Source organism: Erpetoichthys calabaricus, chromosome 9 (assembly GCF_900747795.2).
Source record: "Erpetoichthys calabaricus chromosome 9, fErpCal1.3, whole genome shotgun sequence".
NCBI lineage: Eukaryota > Metazoa > Chordata > Cladistia > Polypteriformes > Polypteridae > Erpetoichthys > Erpetoichthys calabaricus.
Genome location: NC_041402.2, coordinates 120,965,914 through 120,985,320, shown reverse-complemented (window position 1 = coordinate 120,985,320; position 19,407 = coordinate 120,965,914). Strand labels below are relative to the sequence as shown.

The 19,407-nt window shown below is 39.9% G+C and overlaps 1 protein-coding gene across 1 annotated transcript in view; it reads left to right on the top strand.

The window, feature by feature from the left end:
• ca5a (carbonic anhydrase Va) overlaps positions 1 to 19,407 on the top strand; it is a 45,825-nt gene that overhangs the window by 22,375 nt on the left and 4,043 nt on the right. Inside the window, 3 exon segments of the mRNA XM_051932234.1 lie at positions 1,119 to 1,214; positions 2,341 to 2,403; positions 4,856 to 5,011. Coding sequence (XP_051788194.1) covers positions 1,119 to 1,214; positions 2,341 to 2,403; positions 4,856 to 5,011 — 315 coding nt within the window.

The following is a 19,407-nucleotide window of genomic DNA, read 5'->3' as shown; positions in this document are numbered from 1 at the left end:
TTTGCCCTGCTAAGGAACATATGATAGTTAAGCTTTTAATGGAACTACATTAATTGAAATGTATGTTTTATATAGAGCATTTGGTGATGGATGCTATGAATTAAGTTCTCAGGAGTACAAATACTAACTAAATTTTCCTCTTCAGCTTCAAGCAAGTTTTAAATGTCTTGTTGAATAAGGGCTTAATGTCAGGGTTGGACACGAACAAAGATGAGGTCATCAGTGACGTCTGTTGGGGAATTGTGCTTGAACTGTTGCATTTTCTATTTTGCATTAATGAAATTGATTGTGACAAAGATTATGTTAAAATTGTTAAAATGTTGAATTATTTTCTAAAGTTTTTAAAATCAGATATTTTCTACTTAGGCTGCATAATGGAGGAAGTAATGAGATAAGATCTGGAAGACCATGGGCAGTTCAGGTCACCATGCCACAGAAAAATATAGCACTAGAAGCTGTGCCAATTAGAATGCATGGTGACCTAATCTAGAGTTGTTGAAATCTAAAGCAAACTACCAAGATGTACTCAAAACAGAAACCATAAGAACTTTCAAAAGTATCTGGATATACAGTATTGGAGCAATTTCTAAAACTAAATAAGATTGATAGACTGAATGGTTTTAACTTCTTTATCAAACTTATGTTCTAACCTATATTTCCTAAGTGAATACCAGTATTTGTTTTCATATTCATAAATTTTAAAAAAAGGGTGAGACTGGTCAAAGTATAGATAAAATTAGGTAGTCAGATTTTTTTTTTCCTTTTTCTCATGCAACCCTTTCAGCCATGTTGCTTCTGCATAATGTGGTGTTTATTATAGTAGAATCCCCTGTATAATGAGGGTACCTAGCTTTAAGTAAAATGGTGATTTGATAATTTTTTTAGAAAGTCTTGGAAATGTGGAGCCATTCCATAACTGTTCACTTTGTGCTGTTTTAAAATTTTTTTCCAGTTCTAAGGAACGCAAAACATACAGTATGTGCTGCTTATTGTTACATTACAGTATTTTTGGGTGGATTTCTTAGAAATGGCTTGTATTTGAATAATTAATCCGTAACATCTTTTCAGGATTTTGAATTATAGTTTTATACATGAAATTCTGTTGGTGTCAATTTCAGCTTCATTTAGTTCACTGGAATGCTGCGAAATATACTAAATTTGAAGAAGCTATTATGGAAAACAATGGTTTGGCAGTCTTAGCTGTTTTTTTGAAGGTATGCATTTATTTCTAATTTAAATTGTATTATAATGTTTGAAATTAATATTTAACATTTACAAAGTAATGCAAATCTAGGGCTATGAGGTTTTGAAGCAAAGAAGCTGAATGTAATATATACAGCACCTTACTCCTTTGAGACATAATATATTTTGATGTCAAGTTCCAAAAAAAAGTTACTGAGGTGTATTCTAGAACTTCATAATTTTTTTTTGGTCACAACCAAATCTTGCCATTTTTAGTGTTTTCAAGACATTATTCCTTATTGAATTCCTGGCTGATCGACAGTGCAGATCCCCTTTAGAGACTCATGGCCATTCAGTTGGGGGAAGCTTCTCTCTTTGAAGAATGGAGGAAGATTTACAGAGCTTCCTCCGCGGAGAGTCATGGGCAATTATCAGAGATGCTGTAATCAAGAACAATCATCATAAGCAATGCCAATTGCTTAATCAACCAATGGTGAACCACCACAACCCACTTTACAAACCATCTGCGACCCATTACCATTAACTACAACAGTAACTCAAGATCCAATGGAAACCCAACCCACAGTTCAGGAAAACCTGACGTTAAGGAACAACATAGCTTAAAAAAAATGTGCGTAAATGTATACGCCATCATACTGTATATTGCACTGACCATTGGGGGAAAAAAAGCCAAATTTTTGATTTGGTTAAAGAAATATAGAGTTTAAACAGCTTCCTTCTGATTTATAGAAATTAATACAAAATTTGTATAATTTAGGCCTGTTTGAGAAATACAGAAGTTTATGTATTTATGACCCCTTTGCTTCCTTCCCTTCAAAACATTTTTCTTTTAATTTAAAAATGTGATTCTTTTTAAATACTTTGGTATTTCTGTCCTTTATTATTAATGACATACTCTTGCAGCCTCTTGTGGCATGACAGCTACAGCCATTACAATAGGACAAACAAGAGTGTATTTTTGTAGATTTCTTTTACAGTGCTTTAAAGCTTAGGTGGAATTGCAGGTAACTTTATTCACATATTTGTAAAGTATTATAAGGAATATTTGGATTTGCAGTATATTATAATCATATTTATTATATTATAGGATTAACAGAATTAGGTCTTTAAATGTTTTAAAATGTTATTTTATTGCAGGTTGGAAAGAGGCATGAGGGGCTGCAGAAGTTGGTGGATGCATTGCCTGCTGTTAGACACAAAGTAAGATGACAGTGAAGACAAATAGAAATGAAAACTACATATCTGCTCAGTGTAAAAGAGCATTTACTATAGTGTAAAACTAAAAAAAAAAAAAGCAGACTATTAAATAAATACACCTTTGACAGCTTTTGAGCTTTTAGACATAGATTACATTCAGAATGCAAGTGTTCCTTTTAGATTATTTTTGAGATTCAGACACAAGGCATTCTTTTGCATCAGCTGTATTTATGCTTAACTATACAAAAATTATCAGTAGGGACAAACTGTATGTTATCCACATCCTTCGATAAAATATTTTTATGTGCTATTAACACCAGATTATATGTTAAAACAGATGGCAAGAACAACAGTATTTTATTTGTTCAGTACATGTCATCTTCAGGAAATTTTCACCCTAGCGAAAAGGAATTTGTATGCACATTATAAAGAGTAGGGTGTTATTGATAATGTTGTTACAAAAATCAGTTTATCTTAAACCCATTATACTGTTTAGGAGAATTAAAGTATTTTGTTAAATATAAGTTAAGGCCATCTAAAAGAAAGCAAAAATAATTTAATTACACACATGCATGCATATATATATATATATATATATATATATATATATATATAATATACAGAGTCATATGAAAAAGTTTGGGAACCCCTTTCAGCCTGCATAATAATTTACTCTGCTTTCAACAAAAAAGATAACAGTGGTATGTCTTTCATTTCCTAGGAACAGGTGGCGCAGTGGTAGTGCTGCTGCTTTGCAGTAAGGAGACTGTGGAAGATTGTGGGTTCGCTTCCTGGTTCCTCCCTGTGTGGATAGCGCTTTGAGTACTGAGAAAAGCGCTATATAAATGTAATGAATTATTATTATTATCTGAGTATTGGGATGTTTTCCGAACAAAGATTTTTAGTGAAGCAGTATTTAGTTGTATGAAATTAAATCAAATGTGAAAAACTGGCTGTGCAAAAATTTGGGTACCCTTGTAATTTTGCTGATTTGAATACACGTAACTGCTCAATACTGATTACTTGCAAAACCAAATTGCTTGGATTAGCTCGTTAAGCCTTGAACTTCATAGACAGGTGTGTTCAATCATGAGAAAAGGTATTTAAGGTGGTCAGTTGCAAGTTGTTCTTCCCTTTGACTCTCCTCTGAAGAATGACAGCATGGGATCCTCAAAACAACTCTCAAAAGATCTGGAAAACAAAGATTGTTCAGTCTCATAGTTTAGGGGAAGGCTACAAAAAGCTATCTTGGAGGTTTAAACTGTCAGTTTCAACTGTAAGGAATGTAATCAGGAAATGGAAGGCCACAGGCACAGTTGCTGTTAAACCCAGGTCTGGCAGGCCACGAAAAATACAGGAGCGGCATATGTGCAGGATTGTGAGAATGGTTACAGACAACCCACAGATCACCTTTAAAGACCTACAAGAACATCTTGCTGCAGATGGTGTATCTGTACATCGTTCTACAATTCGGCACAATTTGCACAAAGAACATCTGTATGGTAGGGTGATGAGAAAGAAGCCCTTTCTGCACTCATGCCACAAACAAACTCACTTGTTGTATGCAAATGCTCATTTAGACAAGCCACATTCATTTTGGAACAAAGTGCTTTGGACTGATGAGACAAAATTTACGTTATTTGGTCATAACAAAAAGCGCTTTGCATGGTGGAAGAACACAGCATTCCAAGAAAAACACCTGCTACCTACTGTCAAATTTGGTGGATGTTCCATCATGCTGTGGGGCTGTGTGGCTAGTTCAGAGACTGGGGACCTTGTTAAAGTCAAGGGTCGGATGAATTCAACCCAATCAACAAATTCTTCAGGATCATGTTCAAGCATCTGTCACAAAGTTGAAGTTACGCAGGTCTTGGATATTCCAACAAGTCAATGACCCAAAACACAGTTCGAAATCTACAAAGGCATTCATGCAGAGGGAGAAGTGTAATGTTCTGGAATGGCCGTCACAGTCCACTGGCTTGAATATCATCGAAAATCTATGGGATGATTTGAAACAGGCTGTCCATGCTGAGTAGCCATCAAATTTAACTGAACTGGAGAGATTTTGTATGGAAGAATGGTCAAAAATACCTCCATCCAGAATTCAGACATTCATCAAAGGCTATAGGAAGCGTCTAGAGGATGTTATATTTGCAAAAGGAGGCTCAACTAAATATTGATGTAATATCTCTGTTGGGGTGCCCAAATTTATACATCTGTGTAATTTGTTATGATGCATATTGCATATTTTCTGTTAATCCAATAAACTTAATGTCACTGCTGAAATACTACGGTTTCCATAAGGCATGTCATATATTAAAAGGAAATTGCTAATTTGAAACGTCAGCCAATGATAAACAAAAATCCAAAGAATTAAGAGGGGTTCCCAGACTTTTTCATATGACTGTGTGTTTAAGAAGAGTTACATACTCAGGTGCTTGTTCCTTTTTTTCAGGATAGTGTTGTAGAATTCACAAACTTCGACCCGACCTGCATGTTGCCTACTTGCCCTGATTACTGGACATATGAAGGATCGCTTACTACCCCACCACTGACAGAGTCTGTTTCTTGGATTATCAAAAAAAGACCAATAGAAGTCAGTCATGATCAGGTTGGTGATGCTGGGGCTTTGTCAATTCCATTGGGGCACACAGTAATTACTTGCAATATGTCTGTCCCAATGTTTAAAGCTTTTCCATAGTAGAGACAGGAATCAAATAGAGATTATCTTGACAAAGAAATAAAATAAGTGAGATTGTACCTTTCTACTTTAGATGAACAATATTTGAGTATAGTAGATTTTTCATTAAAATTAGATGTGCTTTAATACTGAAAGTTAATACAGTGGAACCTCGGTTTGCGAGTAACCTGGTTTACGAGTGTTTTGCAAGACGAGCTAAAATTTTTAATAAATTTTGACTTGATAAACGAGCGAGGTCTTGCAATACGAGTAGTATGTATATGCTTTGTCTGCTGAGTGTCATGTGATCACAACTGAGCTGATGGTTCTTCTCTCTCTCTCTCTGTCGCTGCAGGATTGTGGGCAATCCGTCTCCTATTCTTCGTCTGAGTTGGCATGCCTCACTCATATAGTCAACATCCGTACGAGCGTATACTGTTTACTACAGCATTGTGACTGTGTGTGTGTGTGTGCGCGTGTGTGCTGTGACGTGCGAGTCCCCGTCTTGCACCCCAAAACATGAAGCTGAGTCTCAGTACTTTAGCAACAGCAGCTTTATTCAGCTTGAAACAGCAACAGCGTGGTTATTTATTGTAGCAGGATCTGCCACTCTCCTATACACAGACACAGCAGTCAGGCAGGGTCGTGGCCAAGTAGTACTGTGCCCTGCACATTTATAATCTTCCTTGTATCACCCATCGATGGCAGGCACTTATAGTATGTCCGCGATCTTTTCGGATTCGCTTTTATGGCGAACTGCTACAGCGCTGGGAGACTGCGATTGCTTTGGGACGCTCTTCCGCGTGTCGTCCCGTTGGGTGGAATCCCACAAGAGTTTAGAAACTCACTCACACCAGCCATGATTCTTTTCAAAGGTAAAGTGCAGGTTAATTTGTTTTATGTATTTTTACTTTATATTTTGTATTAATCATTTTTATATGAATAGTTTTGGGTTGTGGAATGAATCATCTGAGTTTCCATTATTCCTTATGGGGAAATTCACTTTGATATACGAGTGCTTTGGACTGCGAGCAAGTTTCTGGAACGAATTATGCTCACAAACCGAGGTTCCCCTGTATTATTTCTTCTCTATACTATTATCTTTAATTTCCTTATAAGAGAAATTGATGAAAGGGGCAGAAACAATTTATTGGTAGTATTCTAAGAATTATGTATATGTGGTAAAATACTCAGGTGAGGGTGACATCCTGAACTTCTGTCTTTTCTTTTTTTCATTTCAAATCAGAATTGGGAGGTATGTAGCAAAAATAACAATTATGGCTGTTTCATTTCAAGACCCACAGGAGTCACATACAGTACATGTTGTAGTGGTCCAGTAGAAAATATGTAATGTGATATTTTAAAATATTTCAACCGCTGGAATATGGTTGGAGTATGTACAACCTAGTATTAGATTATCACCAGTACTATCCACCCTGCAGAGAAATAGAAGTAATTTTTCTCTTTTTTACAGTTTATTATAAGTCAACAAGTAATCAGAGTGCTTAAGTTTTTAAAGATAATTTTCAAATGTCTTCAGCAAAATGATACCCGGTTTACAAGTTAAAGAGAAGCAGTAAGGCTACCTTGATTTCCCTGACCTTATTTGAAATTTTGTTGTCAGTTTTTTTTTTTTAAATAATAAACCATCAGTGACTCAATGTAAATTATCATTTAATAGGAAAAAAAAATTTAGATGTAAGTAAAGGAAGTTAAGTAAAAACATAACTAACAAATGCAGTATATACTTTTTTACAAATCATTTTAAGCCTTATCCATGTTATTTTATGATATATAAAAAATAGCCCTCGAGTAAACACAAAGACAAATCAAAGTAAGAATAAACCACTTGTTAAGATATTGACTTAAATAAAGGCAGGAAATCTGAGATTCCCTTCTCATAAGTGGTACCTGTACAGAAGGGCTTCTTTTAGTAAGTCTTCATGTTAAAATAAGTTACCTTATTAAGTCTGTCCCTGCCTATTTTTGTGTATATGACGTTACACATTTAGTTATACTAGAGGGCTCTGCCCCCTGCTCACTTCGCTTGCCAACCCCCTGGGTTTGGTTAACCAGATGTACAATTTAAAGAGAATGTTATTTTCATGTGAATTGTTACATATGCGTTATTTTCAGTTTTACTTTAAAACGTCAGTTAAAACAATATTTGGAATTAACTTTTCTTCAGGATCGCATTGAATTTTGATCAGAGGTGGGTAGTAACGAGTTACATTTACTCCGTTACATTTACTTGAGTAACTTTTTTTTTTTTAAATTGTACTTCTAAGAGTAGTTTTACTGCACCATACTTTGTACTTTTTATTTGAGTACATTTGTGAAGAAGAAACGCTACTCTTACTCCGCTACATTGGGCAACACTCGAATCGTTACGTTTTTTCCATTATATATGCTATATTTTTGCCAGAGAGAAGCCACCAGTGGATCTACTGCATGACTGTTTCACCAATCAGATGTAGCCATGCAGTCACATGACCACACACAAACTGTGGCGGCATAGCGGTACAAACTCCTCTGACAGCGGACAGGGAAAGAAAGAATACATGAAAAATGACAGCCAACTCCTGCTGAAGCTTAACCATCACTTCACTGAGTGAAGAACAAGCGCGGTTTAATCAAACATGCACAGACACAGACAGTCAAGGTAAAGTGAGACTTCTTGTATATGCACAGGTTGCCTTGTTCTAATGATATTTTCTGTCCGCTGTGCTATTTGGAGGGCAAGTGAATATGCAGTATTATACTGTCAGTGTACAGTATATCTTGTCACTGTAAATAGTTTGCACTGTTCAAACATACATGTTACCTACTGTAGGTATTGGCTTCAAAAGCTTTGTTGTGAAAAAAAGAGATTTGGAACTTTGTGTTATTTGTGCATCTTTATTTTGTAAAGATGTTATTTATTTTTACTCATTTTTTATTTTATTATTTGGAAATGGCAGAATTTGCACATTATTTTATATTTTTGTCTGTCTTATTACAACATTTCTAAAAAATAAATAATTTATTATGATCAAACAGTTAGTCAGTACTTGTAGTCTTTTCACCAAATACTTTTTTACTCTTACTTGAGTAATTTTTTGGATGGCTACTTTTTACTTCTACTTGAGTAATATTATTTTGAAGTAGCGCTACTCTTACTTGAGTACAATTTTTGGCTACTTTACCCACCTCTGATTTTGATTCAACGTATAACTGCCCATGAGTGAATATCGTTTCTTTCTCTCTAATAAATAAACGGACTTTTTCGAATGTTTGTCCCTGTGATTTGTTAATTGTCATAGCAAAAGCTATTCTCATGGGAAACTGTAAAACGTTTTAAAATGAATGGCATATCAAGATCTCCATTTGTGTCTAGTGTTATTCGCAGAATATGTACTACATTACCTTTCTTGTCGATTGTTAAAATTTTACATGTTAGAATTGTTTCGACCAATTTTTAATACAACTAATCTTGTTCTATTGCATAGTCCAGCACTCATACATAAATTACGCAATAACATTATGATACATCCTTCTTTCAACAGTAATTTGGCTGGTGGAAGACCGGACGGTGTTAACGATTATAGATATTCTATAGGATATTGTAAGTTGATGTTTTCATCTTCCACACGATCACCACCAACTGCTTCAGCGTATTCTATTGATACGCATTTAATCAATTTGCTGTGTAAATGATTGACAATTTTCACATTAATTTGCTTGACTTCATTGTTTCTCGCTGCCATATTTAGATGAATGGGTGATTCTAAACTGGATCTTCGTAAGTGTGTGTGTGTTCATATGTAAGCCCTTTAATGGATTGGTGTCGGTCTAGGTTAAGTGCCAGAATGCACCTGATGACCGTGGTCTTGTTTGAAAACAGTTGTAAGATAGGGCGTGACTTGAAAGAATCTCATGGTAAAAGTCTCCGTCTCGCGGTACTTCCTTCCAAAATGTCTCTTCAAAAAGTCATGTCTCGTTGCAGGATTAGTCTTGTCTTGTCCCAAGATTTTTTTATTGTAATAGAGAGACAAATGATTAAAATATTTTTCAAAAGTCTCTTTTGTTTCAGGGTACTGTACTTCAGAAGATAATACACTTTATTAAAAAACAAAAAAAACACTTTTTTTACTTTTTATTGTATAACTATTTTATTCAAATTTATTCTAATGTTATATGCATGTGAAAAAACTACAACACTTACTCCCCAAATAACTAGCCTTTAAAAACTTTTCGTGGGTAGACTAAGACTACTGCACAGTACTGTTTGTCTTGGATTTCAATGTGAAATTCTGATGCTCTTGTAAACATGTTGTACCTTCTCTTATGCACAATCTGTCCTTCATCTCTGGTGCTACCAGCCTGGCATCTTCATATTGCACCAGGGCTAGAACTGCCATAAACCATATTTGTTGTAACAAGATGGCTACTGCTCATGACATTGCTTTCCTTTAGTTACTTTTTTCCACTTAGAGCAGGGGTCCCCAACCCCCGGTCCGCGGCCCACTACCGGTCCGCAGCCTTCTGACAGCCGGGCCGTGAGAGAACTGCCGGCAACGGCGACTCACTCAGACTTTTCAGAATGCTTGGCAGGCTGGGCTTTGTAGCGGTGCAGAGAGAGGAGAGAGACTGAGGTGAGAGACTATTACAACAAAGTATTTTTATGGTCCCGACAGTTTCCCCATATGACATGAGTCTATAGAAATCCCGTTACTACGAAGTACATTCAACAGATGCTTTCATTACAACGAAGTGACCTTGAAATGCTTGAACGAATCATCCACAGAGCAGTTAGATCTGTGGTCGCAGCTCAGTTGTGCACGTTTGCACAATGATCCCCAAACAGAAACATTGTAAAAAAATCTCTTTCTTCGAACTTTCCTCGTACTGTGTTTTTTTTTTTTTTTTTTTGCTGTTTTTGTTGTCTGTGGTTTTCATTGATTCCTTTTGCTTATTGCTTGTCAACATTTGAAAAACATCCATTGGAATTTAACTCATTGTCACCCTCCTATAGAAACGGCAGACACGAAAAAAAGATTGCAGTGTTAATGTTTGTGATGTGCAATCTGTTGGATTGGCAAATGTAAAGCATATGTCTTTGTTATATGCAAAAAAAAGAAGAAAAATCTTAGATTGCAAACGTATGCGAACTGCTTAATAACTTTAATAATAATAGAAATGTTATGTAAAACTGCCCCCCCCCCCCCCGAACCCCAACCACCCTACATCCAACCCCCCCCCCCGACCGGTCCGTGGAAAAATTTGCATCTAATAAAGTGGTCCTTGTTGTCAAAAAGGTTGGGGACCACTGACTTAGAGGATTCATAACTTTCTTCTTGTGTTTATAGTTTGTAAAGTCTTGTAACTGGTTATTATTATCCATTGTCTCTTGCAATCGAAACTAAAACCAAAGGAAAATTTCTTTAATATTGTTTTCAGTGTTGCCAGTCACTAAAATCTCTGTCAAGGTTATAAAAATAACGTTCTTTGGAATCAACTTTTTTTGTTGTAGCAAAATTGTCTTAAAGTGACATTGTTCCTCAAAAAGTAAATGGATGATAAGGTGTGAGAAATTAAGTGTTTTAGTTATTCTACAAATATTCTCTTGAGATGAGGAAAAAAATCTGTCATTATTTTAAACTCATCAGAATTTTATTTCATCCTGTTCAGTTCAACTCAGTGAAGTCAAAAAGAGATATATCTCATTACATATTATTTGACAGATAATAAAAATTGCAACAATGGAATATAAATAATGCATCTATATTTTTTTTCTTTTTATATCCAGAGGGACATTGTACCTAGCACCAGATTTCAAAAGCCTGATACTGGTTCAGAGTAACTGCCAGGTAATAAAATTATGGTTGTGCATGCTGGGTACCAAGAAATTGCCAGGTAACCAGTGTTTCACAAGTTGGTAATTGACCATCCATCCATTGTCCACCGCTTATCCAAAGTCGGGTCGCGGGGGCAGTAGCCTAAGCAGGGAAGCCCAGACCTCCCTCTTCCCGGCTGCCTCCTCCAGCTCCTCTGGAGGGGACCCCGAGGCATTCCCAGGCCAGCTGGGAGACATAATCCCTCCAGCATGTCCTGAGTCTGCCCCGTGGCCTTCTCCCAGTGGGACATGCCCAGAACACCCCCCTAGGGAGGCGTCCAGGGGGCATCCTGACCAGATGTCCGAACCACCTCAACTGACTCCTCTCAATGCGGAGGAACAGTGACTCTACTCTGAGTCTCTCCTGGATAACTGAACTCCTCGCCCTATCTCTAAGGGAAAGTCCAGCCACCCTGCGGAGAAAACGCATTTTGGCCGCTTGTATGCGCAATCTTGCTCTTTCGGTCACTATCCAAAGCTTGTGGCCATAGGTGAGGGTAGGAACGTAGATCGACTGGTAAATCGACATCGTCACCTTTTGGCTCAGCTCTCTCTTCACCACGACGGACCATTGCAGAGCCTGCATTACTGCGGATGCTGCACCAATCCGTCTGTCAACCTCCCACTCCATTCTTCCCTCACTCGTGAACAAGACCCCGAGATACTTGAACTCCTCCACTTGAGGCAGTAATGTGTTCCCAACCCGGAGAGAGCATTCCACCCTTTTCCGGCAGAGAACCATAGCCTCGGATTTAGAGGTGCTGACTCTCATCCTCGCTGCTTCACACTTGGCTGTGAACCGCTCCAGTGAGAGCTGGAGATCACTGTCCGTTGAAGCCAACAGAACCATGTCATCCTCAAATAGCAAGAGACAAGATTCTGAGGTCACCGAACCAGACCCCCTCCGCTCCTTGGCCGCGCCTAGAAATTCTGTCCATAAAACTTATGAACAGAATCGGTGACAAAGGGTAACCCTGGCGGAGTCCAACCTCAACAGGAAATGAGTTTGACTTACTACCGGCGATGCGGACCAAGCTCCTGCTCCTCCTGTACAGGGACTGAATGGCTCGTAACAACGAGCCTTGTGCCCCGTACTCTTAGAGCACACCCCACAGGATGCTTCGAGGGACACGGTCGAATGCCTTCTCCAAATCCACAAAGCTCATGTGGACGGGTTGGGCAAACTCCCATGCCCCCTCCAGGATCCTGGCCAGGGTGTAGAGCTGGTCCAGTGTTCCACGGCCAGGACGGAATGCGCATTGTTCCTCTTGAATCTGAGATTTGACTATCAGCCGAACTCTCTTCTCCAACATACCTGCATAGACCTTACCGGGGAGGCTGAGGAGTGTGATCCCCCTATAGTTGGAGCACATCCTCCATTCACCCTTCTTAAAAAGGGGGACCACCACCCCAGTTTGCCAATCCAGAGGCACTGCCCCCGATGTCCATGCGATGCTGCAGAGACGTGTCAACCAGGACAGCCCCACAACATCCAGAGCCTTGAGGAACCCATGGTGGACCTTGTCCACCCCAGGGGCCCCGCCACCTCAGAGCTTTTTAACTACCTCAGTGACTTTGGCCCCAATTATGGACGGGCCCCCCCGGAGTTCTCCAGCTCTGCTTCCTCTAAAAAAGACATGCTGGTGGGATTGAGAAGATCCTCGAAGTATTCCTTCCACCGGTCAATAACGTCTACAGTTGAACTCAGCTGGGCTCCATCTCCACTGTACACAGTGTTGGTGGAGAACCGCTTTCCCCTCCTGAAGCGCTTGATGGTTTGCCAGAATTTTCTCGGTGCAGACCAAAAGTCATTTTCCATGGCTTGCCCAAATTCCTCCTATGCCTGAGTTTTTGCCTCTGCAACAGCCGATGCCGCCACCCGCTTGGCCCGCCGGTTCCCCTCAGCTGCCTCTGGAGTCCCACTGGTCAACCAGACCCGATAGTACTCTTTCTTCAACTTGACGGCCTCTCGAACCCTAGGTGTCCACCACCGAGTTCATGGATTGCCGCCACAAGAGGCACCGACAACCTTGCGGCCACAGCTCCATTCTGCTGCTTCGACAATGGAGGCTCGGAACTTGGCCCATTCAGACTCGATGTCCTTCGCCTCCCTCGGAATGAGATTGAAATTCTGCCGGAGGTGGCAGTTAAAAATCTTTCTGACCGGTTCCTCTGCCAGACGTTCCAAGCAGACCCTCACTATACGTTTGGGTCTGCCTGGTCTGTCCGGCAGCCTCTCCCGCCATTTGATCCAACTTACCACCAGGTGGTGATCATTTGACAGCTCAGCCCCTCTCTTGATCCGAGTGGCCAAGACATAAGGTCACAGATCCGATGACACGATTACAAAGTCGATCATCGAACTGCGACCTCTGGCATCCTGGCACCAAGTGCACTTATGGACACCCTTATGCTCGAACATGGTGTTCGTTATGGACAATCCATGACCAGCACAGAAGTCCAACAACTGAATACCACTCGAGTTTAGATCGGGGTAATTGACCCTCTCGAGTTTAGATCGGGGTAATTGACCCTATCAATAAAAACAGTTTTTAATAAGTTTCCTTCTGGGCAAGGGGCTACCAGGTTGTCAAATTTTAGTAACAGGGCCCAGAAATGCCCTAAGACAGAAAAGGAGAGAGAGAGATTAACTGCATAATGCCAGTGGAGATGCATGCTACCATATTGATATGTGTGAGAAGAGGTTGTATTAGTTGGCAGTGTGCCCTCTAAATCTAATGGATATCCTGTAACAGCAGTCGGCAGTGACATGATGTCTGGTGATGGGAAGTATGGTTGGCAGGAAGTTGCCCAAGAGACATGTTCCTCCATTTAAGGACTGTGGAAAGCTCAGGAGTGCAGTGGAACTGACCATCAGAGGTCACTGTGGTTTGACATTCCCAAGATATTTATAGGCCTTCTCCAAATCCTATGAACAATTCTGATTTGGTAAGAAATTTTTTTGGAAATTGGTTTAAATTTTCAATGTTAGACTCTGGAGGAGAGCTGGGACAGGGCCTTCCTGAAGGACTTCCTAGCTGGGGGAAGACCGTCCAAACTGTAGATGGAAAAAGAGGAGATAAATCAAAGTAATTTTTCTTTAAGAGTTCTGCGTCCACTTAGTAGACTGGAATTAGCATTTTTGGATGTAGGTCTAAACAAGGAAGAAGGATTGATCCTGTTGAGAAGTTAAAATTAGATTGACCTTAATGGATTATGTATTTCAGGTCAGGAATGAATTTGAAGGCAGCAAGGACTTTTTCAAGAACATGGACTGACTGTGAACTCCAATAATAGTACATTCATCTCCACTTTCAAAAAATTATTATTTTGTTAAGTCTTCAGAAGTTTCTTCAGTAATTATTAATAATTTCCATCAATTCTAAATAGATGAAGAGTTCAAATACAGTAAAGGCTTTTTGACACAACACTCTGTAATTTCTTTGCTGCTCGTGAGGTTGCAAGCAAAAGTGAAAAATCCTTCGTCTATTCTGCTCCAGGCTATTTTGACAAATTTTAATAGTAAATCATTAAACAAGGTTGCCAACTTAAATATTTAGATTTGTCCGGAAAAAGACAACTTTTACTTAGTATAGCATTCAAAGGAAAACTGTTGTGTCCGTACTGTGTTACTGCAGTTAACATCCATTGTTGAAGTTGTAGCAAGGCTACATGACGGACAGTCGTGTTAGCCTTCTGGATTGTCCGTCACTTTATAATGTTGGCTGGGAGGGTGTTTTAAATAGCCCCTCAGGCACCTTTGGTGACGCCCCGGTCTGGAAGGATCCCGCCCGAGTAAATTTTCCAGCTGCCTGTTGCTGGCGTGAGGTTCCCACAACAACCGTGAGGGGCAAGGATTTTCGGCGGGAAACTTTTTCTTTTTAAGGGGAATGGCGGATCAAGGAGAGGGGAGGAAAAAAGGAAGGATAAGGCTGAAGGCAACGCATTGACTATCCACACTCAAAGAAGTTCTTCAGGATCATACTTCACCCAGGGACGTCTGCTATTCATGGGTGGCCACCCCGAAGAAATATTCAAGTGACGAATCCCCGAGAAGAGGCCAGGGTCTGGTGTTCTCCGGGTGCTCCCGTCTGGTGAGTCAGATACCTGAGTTTCATTCTTCGTGATAGTTCCGTGGAGAAGCCTTTCGCCAAAGGACTGTTGTACTTCCACCTGCCTTACAGGAGGAACTGAACTGCAGGGGGCTTGTTTTCTTATATGGTGGACTAAGCTAAATCTTTCTTTTGCATTCTCAAAGAACAGTTTTCTTATTATTTACATTTTTCTTTTTATTGTCTGTGTCAAACCGGGGGTTAGGGGGGGCGTCTAGGGAAGGGGTTCACTAATGAGCACCCGGGCACCGGGCAAGTTAATGTAAACAACAACTGTTAATATATTTTTTCTGTCCCATTTCCTGTTGCGCTTTATTTTCTGTAAATTATTTAGAAGGGTATTGTGGCAAGAGGGGACGAGGGCCGGAATATGGTTATGCTATTGTGCCTTCAAACATCGTCCACCCCCCGGTTGGGTTGTGAAGTGTAGTAGTCGCATCCCGTATTTTGCGGTTGCTACAAAGTAACTATGTCTCAGTCATAAGAGAATTTCACAGGATCATCAAAAACATTAATGTGTTAATGGTGTCTAATTTAAATGTACTCTTAATTTAAATGTACTTCAGTTATTATTTATATAGTATTTTGTACATATTAAAAGACCAATAGAATCTGGTAGAATAGAAACTGCTTGAGTCAGTTTATGGATATACAGGAGAATAATTCAGTTTTCAATTGTGAAAAGGACAACCAATACATTTTTTTTATTGTAGGTATGTTACTATTTTGGAGACAGAAAACAACTAATGTAAAATTAAGATTAAAATTACTGGAAGTTTGATATCAAAATACTGTGCATATTCTTCTGAGTTATAGTTTACAGCAATGTTTTTTTTAAATTGTTTTTGCTCAAACTGCAAAGCAAATATACATGGCTTTTAATGTTTGTGCAGTCAAAGTTTATTTTAGGCTATCACATGTTACCTTAAAACTTGGGCTGTTAGTTTAAGCACCACTGGTCACTGGTTAATTTTTTTTTCTAAGTTTTAAAAACAATTGCTGTACATGTATAGGGTGGTACAGATCTAATTATGCAATTTTTCATTATGCTATAACTTAAGTTTATTACATAGCACAGCACCTGCCCTGCACATAGAGATTTCACATAAAATTCTTTTTGTTGCCGATAGATGGCTGCACCTGCCCTGCATTTCAGAATGGCAGGGAGACAGTTGTCAGTTGAACAGTTGCATAAGGTAGATGTCACCAATAACAGCAATTTTATTGCCTTCTGGTGAAAAGTAACAAAACTAGTTTCAAGTATCTGTGTGGTTTATGGAAGGTTCAAGTGGGAACGACCGCTAACTACATTAGCTCAATATGAGGATAGGCATTGTCAAACAGAACAGATGATGTCTGTATAAAGCAGACACGGTCCTGGAGGGCCGCAGTAGCTGCAGGTTTTTGCTCCAACCCAACTGCTTAATAAGAAGCACTTATTGCTCAAGTAACACTTCTGCTTCACTTAGTTGTCTCGCTCGTTAAGGTTTTGAACCCTTATTGCTTATTTTAGTCTTAAACAGCTGTATTCTTGGTTTTTAATTGCTCCTAATTAGCAATAACATGCAAATGACAAAAGAGACCAACATTTCTCCATTTAGTTTGTTACCATTTACACCTGTGTGTATTTATCATGCACTATTGGGTTTAATTAAATACTGGAAGGAAAATGAGGAGAAAAAAGTGAAGGACTGAGAATTACTCATCCATTTTAGCCTTCAAATCATTTGGATGATATCTTTAGAAAGGGGAAGAAAATTTAGGATGTGAGAATTACCTGACATAGCAGAGTTAAAGCACTAAAAAGCCATGAAATTAAATTATTGGCAAAAATTGCTTTCTAATTAAGCAACCGGGTTAGAACAAAAACCTGCGGCCCTCCAGGACTGTGATTGAGGACCCCTGGTATAAAGCATATAATTAATTTCTACCCAGTTTACGTAGTACAAAACAATACAATTTATTTTTTTATAGCCCAAAATCACACAAGAAGTGCCGCAAAGGGCTTTAACAGGCCCTGCCTCTTGACAGCCCCCGAGCCTTGACTCTCTAAGAAGACAAGGAAAAAAAACCCTTGTAGGGAAAAAAATGGAAGAAACCTTGGGAAAGGCAGTTCAAAAAGAGACCCCTTTCCAAGTAGGTTGGGCGTGCAGTCGGTGTCAAAAAGAAGGGGGTCAATATATTTCAATACAATACAATACACAGAACAGAACAAATCCTCAATACAGTATAAAAATAAAAATTTTACAAGTACGGAGCATTTGGCCATTCCACAGTTGAAACAGTGCTGGGCCAGCTAATCTGATGAAAGGACCCCTCTACCCCACAATTCCTGCGTTGCTTCATCAGGGATGACTTTACCTTAGGCAGGCAAAACAACTTGGCAGGTGGCCGTGGCACCAAGTGCCACATTTTGAGTACCGAGAAGAGAAACAGAATAGGTGAGGGTTAGTAACAAATTTATAACTATCATGTTACTTGTGACAGATGGATATCCGCAAGAGTGAAAGGTAAGGTCTACAGGATGGTAGTGAGACCAGCTATGGTATATGGGCTGAAGACGGTGGCACTGACCAGAAAGCAGGAGACCGAGCTGGAGGTAGCAAAGTTAATAGATGCTAAGATTTGCACTGGGTGTGACGAGGATGGATAGGATTAGAAATGAGTACATTAGAGGGTCGGCTCAAGTTGGACGGTTGGGAGACAGTCAGACAGGCGAGATTGAGTTGGTTTGGTATATTGGGAGAAGGATGCTAAGGATAGAGCTGCCAAGGAAGAGAAAAAGAGGAATGCCTAACAGAATGTTTATGGATGTGGTGAGAGAGGACATGCAGGTGATGGGTGTAACAGAGCAAGATGCAGAGGACAGAAAGATATGGAAGATGATTATCTGCTGTGGCGACCCCTAACAGGAGCAGCCGAAAGAAGAAGAAGAAGATGTTACTTATGTTTTAGTGCTAATGACTAACAACAGAGATGCAGATGTACAGTTAATCAGCAGCTCTAGTCAGTATATCTATACTGAAGTAGTGAGTCTTCAGCCAGGATTTAAAAGCTGAGACCGAAGGGGCATCTCTTATAGTAGCAGGCAGACCATTACCCAGTTTAGGGGCCCTGTAACTAAAAGCTCGACCTCCCACTGTTGTTTTATTAATCCTTGGAATCATAAGCAGTGTCACGGATGAGCGGGGACACTGCCCGGCCGGGACGCCTGGACAGTCCCCGAGTTGGACAATACTTCTCCTCGGCCTCGAGAGGGCAGCCGCCCGGGCCTAATAGGGGGCCACAGGAATGGAGCCAGGACACTCACCACTGTGAGAAGACGAGGCCACCACCAGGGGGCGCCCGGACAGTTAGGGAGTCCTGGATGGCAGCACTTCCGCCACACCAGGAAGTGCTGCCGGAAGTAATCCCAAGGGCACCCGGTGTACTTCCAGGTGCTCTCCTGACACTTCCGCCACACCAGGAATGGATGTCATGGGGAGCACCTGGGGCTCATCCGGGTCGTAATAAAAGGGGCCGCCTCCCTCCACTAAGGGAGCCAGAGTTGGGAGGAAGAAGACGACGAAGCTTGTAAGGAGGGCGAGAGGAGGTCGAAGGTCAAGAGTCGGGAGGAAGAAGGATGACGTCAAGAGGAGGACAAAGAGGCGGCCTGAAGAAGGCATTGTGGTGCTGTAGGAAAATAAAAGAAGTGTGTTTTGGACATTCTGGTGTCTGTCTGTCTGTGTCTGGGGGTATGCTTTCCACAGCAGACAGGCATCTTGAGATCTTAATGTGCACTCTGGTTTGTAAGTCATGATAACTTCAGTCAAGTAAGCCAGGCTTTGGCAATTTAATGCTTTATATGTTAAAAGGAGGATTTTGAAATCTGCCCTAAACTTAACCGGGAGCCAGTGTAAGGATTTAAGAACTGGAGTTATATGTTCGTATTTTCTTGTTCTTGTAATAATTCTTGCAGTAGCATTTTTGATTAACTGGAGGCTGTATAAAGAACAGTTTGAACATCCAGTGAACACCGCATTGCAGTGTCTGCTGGAGCAAATCTGAGCCAACACAGGGAGCAAGGCAGGAAACAAACCCCGGGCAGGGTGCCAGCCCACCGCAGGGCTTTAAATGACATGCTAGAGTCAAAGATAACTCCTAGATTGTGGGCTAATTCAGTAAAATTAATGGTGATTACAACGAGTTAAATGATGACAAAATATTCATTCCCTTCAACAATTAACATCTCTGTTTTATTTGTGTTTAAAGACAAGTAGTTCTCATCAGTCCTTTCCTTTAATTCATTAACACAACTAATTAAAGACAACATTGGAGAAACTTCATTTGATCTAAATGAA